Source organism: Pseudorca crassidens, chromosome X (assembly GCF_039906515.1).
Source record: "Pseudorca crassidens isolate mPseCra1 chromosome X, mPseCra1.hap1, whole genome shotgun sequence".
Classification (NCBI taxonomy): Eukaryota; Metazoa; Chordata; class Mammalia; order Artiodactyla; family Delphinidae; genus Pseudorca; species Pseudorca crassidens.
This window is the reverse complement of record NC_090317.1, coordinates 2,193,777-2,208,199: the sequence shown is the minus strand read 5'-3', so window position 1 is coordinate 2,208,199 and position 14,423 is coordinate 2,193,777. Positions and strand designations below refer to the sequence as shown.

General features: G+C 56.1%; 1 protein-coding gene across 3 annotated transcripts; it reads left to right on the top strand.

Annotated features, from left to right (window-relative positions):
- Positions 1-3,025: 3,025 nt before the first annotated feature.
- Positions 3,026-14,404, top strand: LOC137216562 (long-wave-sensitive opsin 1). 3 transcript variants are annotated; one of them, XM_067722666.1, is made up of 6 exons: positions 3,026-3,924; positions 6,774-7,070; positions 8,942-9,110; positions 10,276-10,441; positions 11,745-11,795; positions 14,178-14,404. In XM_067722666.1, exons 1-6 carry the CDS (start codon positions 3,813-3,815, stop codon positions 14,286-14,288), a joined length of 906 nt encoding a protein of 301 aa, XP_067578767.1. In that variant the 5' UTR covers positions 3,026-3,812; the 3' UTR covers positions 14,289-14,404. The 3 variants fall into 3 exon arrangements, with proteins under 3 accessions (XP_067578767.1, XP_067578766.1, XP_067578765.1); XM_067722665.1 differs by having other exon boundaries at positions 11,745-11,984; XM_067722664.1 differs by having other exon boundaries at positions 11,467-11,795.
- Positions 14,405-14,423: the final 19 nt, after the last annotated feature.

The following is a 14,423-nucleotide window of genomic DNA, read 5'->3' as shown; positions in this document are numbered from 1 at the left end:
GAGTCTTTGCTCACATGTCCCTGTCTCGGAGAGGCCCAACAGGCTGCCCTATGAAAACGGGCATCCATTCCCTCCCCGACCTCCACAACCCGTTCTCTTTCTCTCATTCTCCATCCTACTTATCACAGCTTATTTATTATGTCTAGTGTTCGTGTTGTATTCTCCCCGCCCCCAACTAGAATGGCAGCTGCAAGAAGGCAGGGATCTCCATCTGTTTGTTCACCTGGAGCCTAGAACATGGCCTGGCCACCATAGGTGCTTGCTGGGTCGCTGTGGAATGAATCGCTAGAACTTTTCAAGGATGACCTCATTCAAGCTTTCCAGCAAGTAACTGTTATCCCCATCTTCCCGACGAGGACACACCCCCCAGAGATGGTGGCTGATGTGCTCAAGGTCACAGAGCGCGGCAGGGGCAGCACTTCGGGAGGCCCGCAGCAGATGGACGGGGTGAAAGTGTGGGCCTGAGGTGAGTGTCTGCAGACTAGACTGAGGACCTCTCGGCCAGTTTGGGGGATCAGCCACCTGGACGGGTGAGGGAAATCTGATGCATGTCGGTTCTGAGGTGAGCGATCGGGGACTTGGTGGGACCACCACAGAAACGGGGAAACAGCCCACCCCTTGTCTTTGGACTTCATATCTGTGGTGCCTGTTTGCAGATCTCTGAGGAGCTTAAGCTGGGAGAACTTTCCCAGCAGAAACCACAGGGAAATGGAGTCATATTTGACCACATAAAAATGAAAATTCAGTGTATATATATCTTTTCCAAACACAAAGGCAATGGATGATCCTTGAAACTACTGTGCTAAGTGAGATCAGCCAGACACAAAGGACGGACACTGTGTGCCTCCACTGTATGAGCTGCTAGAGCCGGCAGGTTCCTAGGGACAGAAAGTAGGATGGGGGCGGGGCACGGGCTGGGGGAGGGGGAGGGGGGCTAGTGTCTAATGGGGACAGTGTTTCCCTTGGGGAAGGTGAACGGTTCTAGAGATGGATGGTGGGGATGGCTGCACACCAACCTGAATGTACTTAATGCCGCCCAGCTGGGCGCCGAAAAATGGTTAACGTGGTAAACTTGATGTTATGTATATTTTGTTACATTAAAAAAAAAAGGTCAGGGCTTCCCTGGTGGCGCAGTGGTTGAGAGTCTGCTTGCCGATGCAGGGGACACGGGTTCGTGCCCTGGTCCGGGAAGATCCCACATGCCGCGGAGCGGCTGCGCCCGTGAGCCGTGGCCGCTGAGCCTGCGCATCCGGAGCCTGTGCTCCGCAACGGGAGAGGCCACAAGCTCCGCATCAAAAAAAAAAAAGGTCAAAGGCAAATGGCCAAAGGATTCCTTGCCCTGTAGCTGTAGCAGCCACCGGCTATTAAAGACAAAGCCACTGGTCTGCTGGCCACAGCCAAGAGTTGAAGGAAGGTGACAGCCAGCTCCCAGGGCCCCTAATCAGCACCTCCATGTCGAGTAACTTCGCAGTAGTTGGATTAGAGACAAGGCTGACAACTCATCTTCCAGCCTGGGCGGGGCGCCCCAGCTGGAGCGAGGGCGGGTGACCCAGGGCCCAGTGGAGGGCCTGGCCTCTGCCCAGGGGGCCGCTGCCTGAAGCACGCTAGCCTCCGGGCTGGGCCCTTTCTCCCCCGCCCCCCTCCTATCTCTCCTCACTCACATTTTGGCCCCACTCACTTTTCTTCATCTCCCTCTCGAGAGCCCCTCCCTTTTTCTCCACGCTTTGCCGGAGTGCAGGACCCACTGAGCTTTCGCTGGGCCTCGGCAAGCACACGTGTGCGCCCAGGTGCCAGGGGACTTTCCAGGGCAGTAATCTGCTTTTGGCTAAAACTGGACCTGATCTTCTGTTAGCCCTAATCATCAATTAGCACCCGACTCTGCAGACGGTCCAGGGGAGGGTCCAGGACTCACTGCCATCGCCACCTCCTCCCTTTGCCCTGTCCCCTCGTTCCCCAGGGTCTTGGGGCAGCCCTGCCGCTGAGCTCAGTCATTGGTGCCATGCTGGACAGGGGCAGGCTGGGCAAGCGGTGGGCCAGCTCCGGCTGGAGGCTTCACAGAGGGCTTCCACAGGGCCCACGGCAGCCCCGTGAGGGAGGGGGGTAGGCAGGGGCAGGCAGGATGGGTCCTCTCCTTTTAGACAGAAGGTGAACCTGGCCTGAGAGGGAGGGGTCACCCCACTCAAGGCCACCTGGCCAGTCCATGGCAGTGCTGGGAAGCCAGTGCTCAGAAGGGACCAGGTTGAGCAGGTGATCTCAGAGGGGGCCCACCTCCGGCTCTCACATTCTCAGATGCGCTGATTCTTTGACTCTGGTGGCGGGGGGACAGGCAGAGCCCCCGGGGATCCAGGAAGAGGGAAAAGCATGGCCTTGGAAGTCAGAAGAACCTGGGGTTGAGCTCTAGGCATCTGACCTTGTACCATCAAACATGCCATGTTCGCATCGTAAGCCCCTCAAAACCCCTTTCAGTTCTTTTGGTTACGTACCCAGAAGGAGAATTGCTGAATCACGTGGTAATTCTATTTTTCAATCTTTGGAATTGCCAAACTGTTTTCCACAGTGGCTGCACCATCACCATCTAATTTTAGAATAGTTTCATCACCACCAAAGGCATCCCCATCCCCGTTAGCAGTCACTTTCCATCACCCCCAGCCCAGCCCCTGGCACCACCAGGCTGCTTTCTGTCTCTGTGGATTTATCTATTCTGGACATTTCATATACACAGAATCATACAGTGTGAGGTCTTCTGTGTCTGGCTCCTTGCACCTAGCATCACGTTTCCAAGGTTCACTCATGTTGGAACATGTGTCAGAATTCCACTCCTTATTATGGCTGAATAATATTCCATTGCATGGATAGAGGGCACTTTGTTTATCCATTCAGCTGTCGACTCCCTTTTGACCTTTTGTGAATAATGCTGCTCTGAGCATTCCTATTCGCCGCCTTGTGTGGAAACACGCAAGGCTGCGGAGTTGGGCAATTAGCAGGTAAGCGATGCCAGCAGCCAGGCTGCAGTGGGACCGTGAAGGCAGCCTGCCTGCAACGCTCTGTTGAGAGCTTTGCTTTTGAAGGCAAGTCTAGAGCGAGGCTGTAGTCACGGGCAGGCCAAGGAAAGGTTGTCAACTCAGGGGAGGGAGAGTTGAGGTGGGGTCTGAGGGCTTCTGGGCACCCTCAGCTGCTTCGGGAGGGCTGTTGGGAGGGCCTGGCTGAGCTCCCTGGTGACGGAACGAGCTGCAGCCCACGGGGAGCAAGGCGGTGGGGTGAGGGAGAAGCAAGATGTGCGGCGGAGTCTCTCCCACCCCAGGCCTGTCCATCCCGTCCCAGGGAAGGGGCCCCACTGGCACGACTTGCATCCATCTGGGCCCCCGAGATGGTCTGACCCACAGGGAGGTTCCAGTTCCAGGCCTCAGCCCCGCGACGTCACTCGGGGGGCAGCCGCTGGGAAAGGTGGGTCTGGGCTTCGGGCTGAAAAGCCCGACACTCGTGCCTGCCCGGCCTAGGAGCAGACGCTGGACGGTAGAAGGGAAGAGAGGACAGGGAAACAGCAGCGAGGGCCCCCGGCAGCCTCCACAGCCACCCTGGCTCTGAGCCCGGCTCCCAGCAAATCCCTCTGAGCCGCCCTCGTGGGCTCGCCTGAGGAGCCAGGAGGCCCAGGGGTGGGGAAGCAGGAGGTCTAAGTCCCAGGCCCAATTAAGAGATCAGATGGCGAAAGGTTTGGGAGCTTTTAAGGTGAGGAGAGCTGGGCTGGTATAAAGCACCGTGACCGCCGGGCAGCGCCAGGTCCGCAGGCATCGGGGACGGGGTTCTCCAGAGCCATGGCCCAGCAGTGGGGCCCTCAGAGGTTTGCAGGTGGGCAGCCGCAGACCAGCTTCGAGGACAGCACGCAGGGGAGCGTCTTCACCCACACCAACAGCAACTCCACCAGAGGTGAGCGAGTAGGGGCCAAGGCTGGGTCACGCTGGCTACAGCGGCCCTCCTGGGGCACAGGCCCGGGCGGCCGTCTCTCTTAGCCTTCATGATAACATGAATGGGGGGTCCGCTCTGAACGTGAAAGGACACCGTAATATCGAATACTCATTTTCAAACCACATGGGCTTCCCAGACCCTCTGAGAATTCCTGTCCCAGGAAAGTTCATGAACTCTTCCCGTGTGGCCCCAGACTGCTAGTGGGCGCTCAGTACACTCATCCCTGAGCTTCCAGGGAAGGAACTGGGCCTGACTCGTCTTTGCATCTCCCAAAGCCAAATGGAGGCCACCAGCAGGAGTGACAGGCTGGGTTGGCCCGCAGGAGGGTGAGTGACTTCGAGAGCCTAAGGGGAGAAGAGACCGTGGTAGTGGTGGCCATCTTGTCCCAGTTCACGCCCAGAGCCCTCGGCCTCTGGCGGTACATGCTAGGGAAGAGGCTAGCTCGGCTCCCGGGACAGCTGTTCTGCTCCGAGCTGTCCCAGTAGAGAGGGCTTTGGCCCAAAAGAAAGCCGAAAAGTCCATCGAGGCAGCCCGAGTTCTGCCCTGGGCATGCCAGCCCACCTGAGGGCTGTAATGACCCTCAGCCCTGGCCCCCCTCCCCGGGTCCCTTCTTCAAACCAAAGACCTTCCGTTCCTTTAAGAATGTCTCACGCGCTGCAGTTTCCAGAAGCCACACCAGCTCCTTGACAGCCGTGAAGTTCACCTTGACCTGACTGCACCCCAGAATGTCCTCGATGTAGACACAGCAATGCTCTCCCCGGAGGCCCATGGGGCTTCATCGATGCACAAGATTCCTTATTGTAAAATGTTTTCAAAAGTTCAAGTGTCTACCAAAGTAGAGGGGAGAGTATAGTGGCCCCCGGGTATCCATCACTTGTCTTATTTCATCTCTAACCCCCTCCGCTAACCACTCCTGCCGATTTCTGCAAGCACATCCAAGACATCACATCATTTCCTCTGTAAATCTTCGGGTACCTGTAAGAAGAGAGGACTCTTTAAAAACACTACCACAAGGTCATACTTTTAGAGGTTCCCCCTCAACCTCCTTGCAATTTATTTGTTGAAGAAAGCGAGTCTGTTGTCCCCAGACTCACCCACTTCAGACTTTGCTGAAGGCTCCCCACACCCTTCTGCCACGCCTGTTTCCGTCAGCGAGCTGTCGAGCTGAAGGTCTGCCGGGCAGCCAGGCGGATGTGTCCGATGTTGGGGCGAGCCCGCTCCATTAGGAGGGGGTCCCTTTTTCCACAGTGCTGGCAGCTGCTCACACTCAATGCCAGGACCCATTAAACCACTGGGGATTTCGAAATGGTGACATTGGGATTCTTGTGACCCTGTCTTCATTTATTAGCTTCACTACTTTGATAAAGAGAAACAGGCTCACACGTGCCATCGGGTTGCCCAGGGATACGGTGTGCGTGGGAAAGGCAGAAGAGATGCTTGAGTCTCCTTCTATTTCGCCCAGTTCCAAATAGTGACTTGGTTCCCCAATGGAGCCAGTTGGGTTTGACCTCTGCGTCTCCTTTCTCTCCCACTAAGAATCGTGTTCTTAAGGGCTGTGGGTAGAGTTGGAATTAGAATATCATTTCGTTACTCATTTGCTTTATCTCAAACACACTCAAAATGGTCTCAGAATGACGACGCCAACACTATCGCCAACAACATCACTACCCAAAGCTTAACCTTTGGACGGGTCTTTTCATCCTTTGGGAACGTGCCACCAGGCTCGAATAGGCAGACTAGCGTCTTTTGGAGTCCCTCCGAGTAGCCCCTCTCTATGTGACCATGCCACCGAGAGCATATGCGGTCAGGTCCATTTGTTTTATTTTTGATTTTTCAGGGATTGCTTTTTAAAATTTAATGTTGTTTTCTAATTATGGAATAAAATATTTACAAGCTGGCTTCCTGCCAGCCCCCATATCCAATTCCCTCCCACCCTGTACTTCTCAGGAGACCCTTACCTGGGAGTTGACTGTGATACCCTTCTCGCGCTCATTTCTTCACAGAACTAGACCTGAAACTTCCAGGAGAAGGGGGCAGGCCGGTGCACCTGCTTTTGCTGCACTGCCGGAGGCCCCCTCATTTTGCTTCCCACGTTCGGAGCGCTCCTGTCCCTTCTGTGCCACGCACGGCCCTCATCCCTGCCTGATCCAGACTCCATGGGTGGTCCAGGAAGGACGGTTGGGCTGCCTTGTTTCGAAACCGTCCCAGCCCCTCTCACTTGCCTGCACGCCGGAGCGTTCCACACGCCTCCTAGTTCCAGATGCTTTGGGGGTTGCTGTTCTCGGGGCCAGCAGCAGCGCCAGTGCTTTCCCTCTGCTCCCTTTTGCACAGAAACGGGCACTACACAGGTGTTACGTAGTCAGAGCCCTGTTCCTTGGGAGCCTGTGGTATCTAGCGTGGTTGCAGATACTGTCGGCAGGTTTCTGGGAGCGCCCTGCGGTAGGGGCGAATGAGGCCCAGGCACAGAAGGGCTCGGGGGAGAGGACCAAGCCAGCCAACCACACTCCAGGAGGCCGACGTGGCATATGGCGGGGCGCAGATCAGACGGGGGCGCGGCACCCGGCAGCGATGATGAAGGGTGCTGCCTTGTTAAGTTCAAGGATGCCCGTGCAGGCATCTAGCAGGCCGTGGCCTCGAGCTTGAGAGACGGGATGGAGGGAAGGTTGTCTGCAGGCGGGCAAAGCTAGAGGGGAAGACCAGTCGCAAAGGTGAGCGTGGCGGGCGGAAGGCAGGAGGGCTGAGGGGAGATTCTGATGGGGTGAGGGGGGCGGCACAGATGTAGCTGTGCCCTCTGTGTCTCCTGCCTCCAGACCCCTTCGACGGCCCCAATTACCACATCGCCCCCAGATGGGTGTACCACCTGACCAGCGTCTGGATGGTCTTCGTGCTCATCGCCTCCATCTTCACGAACGGGCCCGTGCTGGCAGCCACCATGAAGTTCAAGAAGCTGCGCCACCCTCTGAACTGGATGCTGGTGAACTTGGCCGTCGCTGACCTGGCGGAGACGGTCATTGCCAGCACCATCAGCGTTGTGAACCAGATGTACGGCTACTTTGTGCTGGGCCACCCCTTGTGCATTGTGGAGGGCTTCACTGTCTCCTTGTGTGGTAAGCCAGCCGGGGCCTGGGCACAGCCTCCCGTGCGTAAAGGAAACACTCATGCGGCAAAATCCGCAGGTGTGCCTCTGGGGCGTGTTCGAGGCACATCTCTGAATGGGGACAGACAGATCCACATAATCTCAGAACAGTGTGGGAGGGGAGGCCTCCGAGATATTGAAACTAGATCCTGCCAGCCCCATTGCTAATATCTCCGGGGGTTGTGACCCTGTTCCCGTCAACTTTGCCCATAAGCACCTGCGCTCCCGGCTCCGTGCAGGGACAGAACCAAGGGCTGTGGGGTTGCAGCTTGGCGTCCACCTGAGATGACAGGGAGCCCAAGGGCCACAGCACTCACCACGTGCAGCCTGTCTCCAGGCCCCCGGCCATCAAAGCAGTGAAGGCTTGCAGCTGCCTTCCCATTTTTCAAGTTTCCCAGGGCCACCTGGTCACAATGCCTGGGTCCTTAGCTTCCACATCTAACTTGGGTTTGTCTTGTTACCGCCTGAAGTGATCTCCAATTCAGATTCTGAGGAGACGAATGACAGAAAGACACTAGGACTAGAGGGACAGGGGAGCGGGGACCTGGTCAATGACTTGAATTACTAGTGGTGTCAGCTCCACCAAGTTACTTTACCAGGGAAGGTTAGGCAGAGAAAGTCCATCCCAAGTTCCAACACTCCATGCACCTCGGTAGCTGGTGCCTGGCGCCCCTGGGTGGCTCCTCGCTTACGCCTGTCTTGCCTTTGTAACTGCTCGAGGTCTGCTCTCGGGTCGCCAGTTTTGGGGCCCTCTGGGGAAGCCCGTGGACCCCTTCTTAGAAGAACGCTGGCAAATGTGCACAGTGAGATCCATAGCATTACAAAGGAAGCCAATGATACTGAAATACAGCTATCAAAGTGTTAAACACTAGTGACAGACTCCTTCATTAAAAGCATTAGCATTGGGCTGCCCTGGTGGCGCAGTGGTTGAGAGTCCGCCTGCCGGTGCAGGGGACGCGGGTTCGTGCCCCGGTCTGGGAAGATCCCACATGCCACGGAGCGGCTGGGCCCGTGCGCCATGGCCGCTGAGCCTGCGCGTCTGGAGCCTGTGCTCCACAACGGGAGAGGCCACAGCAGTGAGAGGCCCGCATACCACACACACACAAAAAGTATTAGTATTAACAGTATTTTTAGAAGTATTCGTGACGCCATTCTTTATTAAGGTATCAAATAACTGTATCTGGCCAGACAGTCACTGAAATGTCAAAGTAGTAATGAATGTAGTCATATTGGGAAACGCCTGCCACCCCTGTAAAGTGACCAAGTCACGGGCACTGCTAATGCTACCACACTCGCAATGGAAGTAAAGAAGGCCAAGCGTCCAGTAGAGCTTAGTGGAAACAAAGACATCATTTTCCCCACCCCAGCTCATGGAGCCCCGGATTCCATCCACAGGCCGCTGCATGGTGGGCGGTGCTGAGAGGCCCGGGCTGAGGGGAGGCCTGCCCACCAGCAGGGGGGCACGGCTTTCTGCACACGTCCTGTTTCCTTGCTCTGGGCTGGGACTGCAGTACCTCAGTGTGGCCTCACGTGTGTACATGGCCATCAGGAGTTGCACTGACAGCATCACAAGAAAGGCTGGTGGCTGAGTAAAAGAGAGATGGGAAGCGAGGTGGGCCATGAGGCCAAATCAGAGAAGGCAAGGGGAGGCGGGTGCAGGCCCAGTGGGGAAGGAGCCGGGAAAGCAGGGGTTAGAGAAAGAAACTGACCAAGAGACCCGCTGCTCCCCGGACCGGAAAACACTTTTTGGAGAATTAGCTTTTGCAGGTAGCTGGGGGGTGTCCTCTTGATCTTGAAAAGCTTTGCCTCAAAGCCCTCCTCTGTCTGCTTCTACCCCTGCAGGGATCACCGGTCTCTGGTCCTTGGCCATCATTTCCTGGGAGAGGTGGATGGTGGTCTGCAAGCCCTTCGGCAGCGTGAGATTTGATGCCAAGCTGGCCATTGTGGGCATTGCCTTCTCCTGGATCTGGGCTGCTGTGTGGACAGCTCCACCCATCTTTGGCTGGAGCAGGTAAGGGTGCCAGGGTGCCAGGAAGGCAATTCGTTTAGAGCAGAGCAGGGAGGGTCAAACTCGTGATTCCCTTTGTGACCTTGGGGCAAATCATTTCCAGTCCCTGGGCCTTTGTGCCTCCACGAGTAAACTGAGGATGGACCTGACTCTCGCTGAGATCCCTTGGAGCGCGCACTGTCTGTGAACGCGTGACTCTGCCTGGCTGCAATGTGGAAATGGGCCCTGTGGTCCCCAAGCCTCTGGAAAAGTCTGTTTCTCCCAAACAGGAGCAGCTCATGAGAACACATAGAGAAACGCTGCCGGCTGAGGCCACAGGCACGTTTGGATTCCAGAGCCCTCTTGCCTACTCTGCCCCAGGCCTCTTTCTTGCACCTGCTGAGGGGCCCCCTTTCCGAGGCTCCTTGGGTCGTAGGTACACCTGGGCTGTCGGTTACAGTGTCCCCTCCAGGTGGCTCCTTTGGGGGAAGTCCCGCATTTCCAAGGAAATGGCTCAGGTGTTTGAGGGGGCTGGACGGGACGAGGCCGTTGCATTTGTATCTTGCACTGCAGGCTGGTGAACAAGTTCTTGTGGTGTCTGGAGAGGGTGTGGTCTTTCTTTGGGAAGCTGCCATCAGTGCGAGGAACCAGGCCCTGTCTGTCCCCTCCTCATGCTCCCGTGCCCACAGTGGCTGTGACTGTTGGACACGTCCTCATTGAATCCTGAGGGGTTCACAGGTGTTAAGACGAGGGTGCCTCGCCTTCCCTTCGTAAAGAGGGCATGTGATTGGGGCTATGAAGATGTTGTGGAACCAGATAGCGGTGACGGATGCACAACACTGTGAATGTACCAAACCTCATCATTATGTTATGTGTATCTTACCTCAGTAAAAAAAAGAAGGGAACGTGAGACCAGAGACGGACAAGGATTTCCTAAGGTCCTTCTGAAGGGCTTCCTTTGGGGGTGATGAAAACGTTCCGGAGCTACAGACGGAGGTGGCGGTTGCACAACATTGCGAACGCACTAAATGCCTCCGAACTGTTCACTTCAAAAATGGTTAATTCGTGTAACATGAATTTCACCTCACTAAAAAGCCCAGCAACCCTACCCGAGTCAGTGGTGCGCTGGGGCGGGCAGGGGCTCGGGTCCCTGCCCACCTCAGGACGGGCTGCCTGCCCTTCTCCCCAGGTACTGGCCCCACGGCCTGAAGACGTCGTGCGGCCCGGATGTGTTCAGCGGCAGCTCTTACCCCGGGGTGCAGTCTTACATGATCACGCTCATGATCACCTGCTGCTTCATCCCGCTCAGCGTTATCGTGCTCTGCTACCTGCAAGTGTGGCTGGCCATCCGAGCGGTGAGCCCCACACCCCCCCCAGCTTCACCCCTGCAGGCAGGCTCATGAACGCCAGGGAGGTCTAGGCTGGCACAGAGGACCGCCCAGTCCACTCTCCAGCCCCAAAGCCAGATACCTGGAATTGCCAGGATCTACCAATGCCTTCGAGGTGGCAGGTGCAGCCCTGGCTCCCTCGGCCTCACCCCTACAGGGTGGGAAGGGACTGCCCGCCTCCTCGTGGAGGGACCCCATAAGGGACCACAGCTGCATTTCCTCCTGATCCCGGGGGTGGTAAGCCAGCCTCTGCCACGGAGTGGAGCACAGCCGGCCAGATCCAGAGGCTACACTTGCCGGTCAAGGGGTGTTTTGCAAAGGCTGCTACCGGAGCGCTCGCGTCCCGTTCACGCGCCATCTGCCCCCCAGACCTGTACTCCCCCCTCCCCCTGGAAGGGGATCCCCTGGTGTGGGAAATCAGAGCGAAGCAGGAGAATGAGATCGGGGTCCTGAGCACCGTGGGTACGTTGTTCCTTTGTCAATCAGCTTACCTACAACCAGCCATCTGTCCCTGTTGGGCTCCTGCCTGGCACAGGGAATAAGAGGCCTCTGGGGCGGCACCTTTCCTCTACGAAGCGGCTTGTGCCCACAATCGGATCAGCATGTGCTTATGAGCTCTTTGTGGAGCGGAGGCCACGGGCTGGAGCTAAGCTCCCCCGACCTCACTGCCTTCAGTGTGTGACCTGTTCCCTCCTCGCTCCCCTTACCGCGCTGGCGGTCAGGGATCGGAAGCTGCTTAGCCGACTCCCACAGGTATCCGCACACAGCTGGGTCCGAGTGAGCTCTGGGCTGCGCAGCCCAGGCTCCAGAACGCGCTCCAGCCCTCAGTCACCCCTCGTCCCCATTCAGCTGTCTGCCGCCAGTCCCTGCCCGCAGCAGGTGGCGGCCGCCCCTGTGTCTTCTCCTGCCCGGCCCCTCAGACCTGACCATGGGAGGGGACACTGGTAAGGGACCAGGTGAGGCTAGGCACAGCCTCCTTACCTCCTTCACAGACTCCTAACAGCAAGCCAGCTAAGCCAAGAACTCAGCGAGCGCAATGCGGGGCTGTCTTAGCCGAGCCCGGCTGTACCACCTCCAAGCCTGGAAGAGCTCCCGCAAGGCTGGCCCCACTCGGGTGGCCCGGGTACTGCACAGCTGGGCCCGTCTGCTTCTCCCCGCTACCCTCCCTGACCAGCTACCCAAGCAGCAGCAACATGGAGTCCCCTGGGGTACGGAGCCCTGAGGGGTCCTCCCACTCAATGTCCCCAGGGCCACTCTCTGTCCCCCCCAGGTGGCGAAGCAGCAGAAAGAATCCGAATCCACCCGGAAGGCGGAGAAGGAGGTAACCCGCATGGTGATGGTGATGATCTTTGCGTACTGCCTCTGCTGGGGGCCCTACACATTCTTTGCGTGCTTCGCCGCTGCCCACCCTGGCTACGCCTTCCACCCTCTGGTGGCCGCCCTGCCATCCTACTTCGCCAAAAGTGCCACCATCTACAACCCCATTATCTATGTCTTTATGAACCGGCAGGTGAGTCACGCGGTGCACACAGCAAACCGGAAATGGACCCCGGAAGAGCCCAGGGATGGCCCCCACCTGGAAGCGTGTCTGTGGGAGGACTGACAATGACCCCCAGGACAATAACCGGGGAAGGCCGAGCATGCGACCCAGCCCCAGCCAGCCCTCCCTCTGGATCCCTTTATGATCTGGGGCTGAGGGTGGGCATTTCCTCCAGTGCACTGTGTGCTGCGTGCCCCTCCCCTCTGCTGGCCTTTGGGCGAGCCCGGAGCTCAGACAGCCTAGGATTGCCAGATCGTGTCTATATGTCCCCTAGGCATGCCCTTCTTGATTTCATAGACACAACTCTTCTCTTGAACTTAATCTTTCCATCTTCAAACGCTAACAGTGACCAGGACACAAAGAGGCCCTTCTTGCCTGGGCTGATCTTTGGCTGCTGTGACTTTATGGGTTAGTTCAGGCAGGACATGCTGTGGTCTTGCTAGATGGCAGCCCACAAGTCCTAGGCCTCTTAGTAGGTTACGGGTGATCCAGGCTCATCATCTTCCAAGTGCAATTTGCCTTATTCGTCCTTAAATCCATCGTATCCACTTCACTAAGGTGCAGCTGTGATGGGACTTGATGATGACCAGCAAGGTCTGTGGGTCAGAAATACCACCCCCTCAGGGGCGTCCCATCTCACCATGGTAACATCTAAGTATCAAGTAGGACCGGCACCACAAAGGAGTCCCCGGGACTCCACTGTTGGCACCTCAACACCCAGAGCACAGCTCTGCACCTGACCACTGTTTCCTGTCTTTCACATGGGTCTCTTTTTAGGTCTGGCTTTTGGTTGTGGAATCCTAGGCCATCTTGCCAAGTATTGTCTTTACTTGAGCCTTTCCATTCTCTCCTTCTGGAACTCCCCCTCCTCTACAATCATCTGCACTTCCAGACTCTCCAGACTTTCGAACTTTGCTTTCACCCTTTCCACACTGTTATCCCTTCCTGTTGCATTCAAGAGAGAATGTTCTGGAATTGAGCTCCACAAAGACGTGGAATTTTGCTCTTTTTGGTTTGCTGCTGATGCCCCGAGGACACAGTCTAGTACAGAGTGGGTGCCCGGTATGTAGATTATATCTCCTATCATCACTGAGTTAAGAACAATGCTTTGAGAATTCAAAGCAGAGGCATTTGCTGTATATTTCGGGCCTCTTCTCGACTACGTCCAGCTACTCCAACATCAAAACTCTTAAAAAAACCCATAATTGCTGAAATCAATAACAAGAATGGGGCTGGACAGCAGAACTGACTCAGCTGAAGAGCTGAACTCCTCAGCCTCATCTGCCAGCTCTTCAGCTGAGTCAGTTCTGCTGTCCAGCCCAATGTTATGGATTTCAGCAATTATGGGGTTTTTTTTTAAAGAGTTTTGATGTTGGAGTAGCTGGATGTAGTCGAGAAGAGGCCCAAAATATACAGCAATGCTTTGTATCCTCAAAGCATTGTTCTTAACTCAGTGACGACAGGAGATACCATCTGAGAAGTGAATAGAGCCCACATGCCTTTAGGGGTGGAGCAGCAAAGAGCAGAGCGCTCCTGACACCAGAAGACTCTCTTTGCCAAAGAGATGATCGTTCTGGTGGCAAGAGATCTGAGATCAAGGTGTGGGCAGTGTTGGCGGTTTCTTAGAAAGAGTCTGTTCCAGGCCCCTCTCCTAGGTCCTGACAGGTACCCATAACCTCTGGTGTTCCCTGGCTTGTAGACGAGTCTCCCCAGTCTCTGCCTTTACCTTCCCTCTGGGTCTGATTCCAAATTCCCTTGTTTTCATGAGGACACCAGTCATTGGATTAGCACCCACCCTACTCCAGCATGACCTCATGATAATATGCATCTTAATCACATCTGCAGAGACTATTTCCAAATAAGGTCACAGTCACAGGCTCCAGGGGTCAGGACTTGAACATATCTCTGGGGGGCACAATTGGGCCCACAGTAGTCACCGTCAACTGCTAAACTAGATGACTTAGATAATCGAATACTCAGGAATAGACCATCGCCATGTGCAAGGAGTAACTGGAGGCTGCCCCCATTCTCCCTGTAGATTGTGAGTGTGTAAGCCATCAAGGTGACACTGAGTGAACGCTCTCCTCGGAGTGCCCCAGCATTACATTTAGCCTAGCATGTTGGCCCTGCCTGCTCTGCTCAGTAACACTTTCTGTCCTGCAGTTTCGAAACTGCATCTTGCAGCTTTTTGGGAAGAAGGTGGATGACAGCTCTGAACTCTCCAGCGTTTCCAAAACAGAGGCCTCATCTGTCTCTTCGGTGTCACCTGCCTGAGTCGCCTGTCTCCCACTGGAAAACGTAACCGGTCCCACCCTCCGGGGCTTTGGCCACCCCGCCCCTGCCCCTTTTCTCCATCCCTGTGAAATAAATGTAGTTTCTCTTTGCCAAAAGCAACCGAGTCATAGAGGC

Excerpts from the sequence above, each read along its gene's own strand:
- LOC137216562 (XM_067722664.1), top strand. The coding sequence starts at position 3,813 with ATGGCCCAGCAGTGGGGCCCTCAGAGGTTTGCAGGTGGGCAGCCGCAG. Across the intron at positions 3,925-6,773 it reads CAACAGCAACTCCACCAGAG|ACCCCTTCGACGGCCCCAAT; the intron begins GTGAGCGAGTAG and ends TCCTGCCTCCAG. Across the intron at positions 10,442-11,466 it reads TGTGGCTGGCCATCCGAGCG|ACTCCTAACAGCAAGCCAGC; the intron begins GTGAGCCCCACA and ends CCTCCTTCACAG.